This window comes from Trypanosoma rangeli (assembly GCF_003719475.1).
Source record: "Trypanosoma rangeli strain AM80 chromosome Unknown Tra_15.4_contig_01035, whole genome shotgun sequence".
NCBI lineage: Eukaryota > Euglenozoa > Kinetoplastea > Trypanosomatida > Trypanosomatidae > Trypanosoma > Trypanosoma rangeli.
The window spans coordinates 1-2081 of record NW_021706780.1 but is presented as its reverse complement, the minus strand read 5'-3'; the positions used below and the strand labels follow the sequence as shown (position 1 = coordinate 2081).

Here is a 2081-nt window from a genome sequence, read left to right as displayed (position 1 = left end):
GCGCGGACGCACCCACAGCTGCAGCAAACTCAGACAAAAGAAGCCGCCCACCCCGTACCGCGCCGTTGTAGTTGGCGGCGCCGCGCTTCAAGACAACACTCCCACACGCAGCGCACTGCCTTCGCAAGGAAAGGGAGTGAGTCACAGCGCACACTATTCCTTTGTCGTTGTCTCGGCCTCTTCATAGCCACCAGAAGGCATCCTCCACGTGCACTGCAATAAATATATGTCCTGTACGTGTGTGCCTGCAGATACAAAAATAAAAAAGAGGAAAGGGGATCAAAGCGTGTGAGGACGCACATACACACACAGAAGAGGTGCAGGACGCAAAGATGGAAAAACTCGATGACTAAGACTCAAAATGGCACCGCAGCCCGCGCAGTGGCAACACACAAGAAATATGATTTACCAAAAACAAAAACAAAAATACTCCTCAGGACGGTTTCACAGAAAAAAAAAAATGTCGTGGAATGCCCCCGTAAAATCCCCGCGAATCCATTCACATTTTGGCCGCATATAAAAATGAATTACATATTTGCTTCAATTACCGAAAGCTCCCGGTGTCCAGACACCGTTTGACTTCCACAGGGAACCGCAGTGCGTTGCTGTGGCTCTCATTCCTTTCTTATTTCTTTCCTTTTACTCTCAGCAGACACACAATGCCGAGAACGTCTGCAGTCGCCCAAGAAAAGCGGTTAGTTGTTGTTGTTTTTTCGTGTCTTTTCAAACGAATTCGATGGCCTGCGCGTCAGCCGGCACCGTGGCACACGTCCGCCCCCACCAAAAAACAGGACGTAAAAGAGAGAGCCCCGCTCCCTCCCGCGGCGACCGCAGTGCGGGGGCGCAGTGAAGCATCTCATACTGCCGGGTAAACACGCAGGCGCAACGCAGTCGTCAAGAACGAACCGACAAAAAAAACACATCCGTAAAGCAGTAAACCAACAAAACACTGAACGAACAAATACACACAGAAAAAACGCTGACTGGCCTTCAGTCATTGCTAGAAGCGAACAATATAACAAACAAAAAAAGAACAGAATGGAATGGAATAAATGAAGACACTGCGGTGCTGGCGCCGAGAGGAGTGCGCAATTTGTGGGCCAAAGAAAAAGAAAAAAAAAAGAAACGTCGTGCGTAAAAAAAAACACACACACAAAATGCGTGACCACATGAGACTTTATTTAGTTTAAAAAGTGAGTGGAGAAACGGAGATGCTCTCAGTAGAAGCGCAAACTCCCCTCCACCGGGGTCTACTCAGCACAGGGCCACAAAGCCCCATAGCCCCAATAGCAGCAGAAACAGCCGAGACACACACCCACGCACCGTGCCGTCACCCCTTCCTGAATCGGGCCTCACACGTGTAAGGTTGCCGAAAGCAACGGAGCTGTCACCAGAAAGAGAAATGCTGGATGCGTCCTTCGCAAGACTCGCGCTAGTATTTTTGGATCCACCGCCAGCCATGCTGCCGTCGTCGGATCCATCAGCCAGGCGCACCTTTGGCGATGACGAAGCTGGCGAAGACCCAGGCTCCTCAGCAGCACTGTGATTGCCTTTATGGGCCTCCTCTGGTAGAGGTCCTTTAGGATTCAAACCGTCACCAACCCTCTTTTCTCCAGGTTTCAGCTTGGAGGCAATCTCCTCATCATTTCCCAGCGTTGTGAGTGGCCCCTCAGCAGCCGGTGTTGGAAGTGTGACTTTGCTGACACTGAGGCTCGTGAGCCTATCAGCACGAAGTGCCTCGTTGTACAACAGGACACTGCCCACCGTCACGTCAGCCTCGCCTGTCCCCTTCGCACCGTCGCCGCCAACGTAGAAGTCCGAGACACTGCGTGAGGTGTACGCACGGGGCGGAAGTTCCTCCTGAATAAGCATATTCTCGTCAACGTACACAAAAAACTCATCCGAAACCCTTCGCAGTATCACTTGATACGTTGTGCCAGGCTGCCACGTACCATCTTCATCTGACAACCCCCGAGACTTTCCGTTGACAGTCAATCCCCACTTATTGTGCTTCGTGTAGAAGAGACCAACGAGCACAGTGCTGGCATTGTCATTCATCCTCACACCCATCAAAGGAACAG

The 2081-nt window shown here is 51.3% G+C and overlaps 1 protein-coding gene across 1 annotated transcript, besides 1 other annotated feature; it reads right to left on the bottom strand.

Moving 5' to 3' along the window:
- Window positions 1–1102: 1102 nt before the first annotated feature.
- Window positions 1103–1126: a microsatellite.
- Window positions 1127–1254: 128 nt separating this feature from the next.
- On the bottom strand, window positions 1255–2081 carry TraAM80_10533 (trans-sialidase; the record flags this gene model as incomplete). The annotated part of the gene is made up of 1 exon (XM_029387147.1): window positions 1255–2081. A coding segment is annotated over one exon (827 nt), but the record flags the coding sequence as incomplete, so codon positions are not given.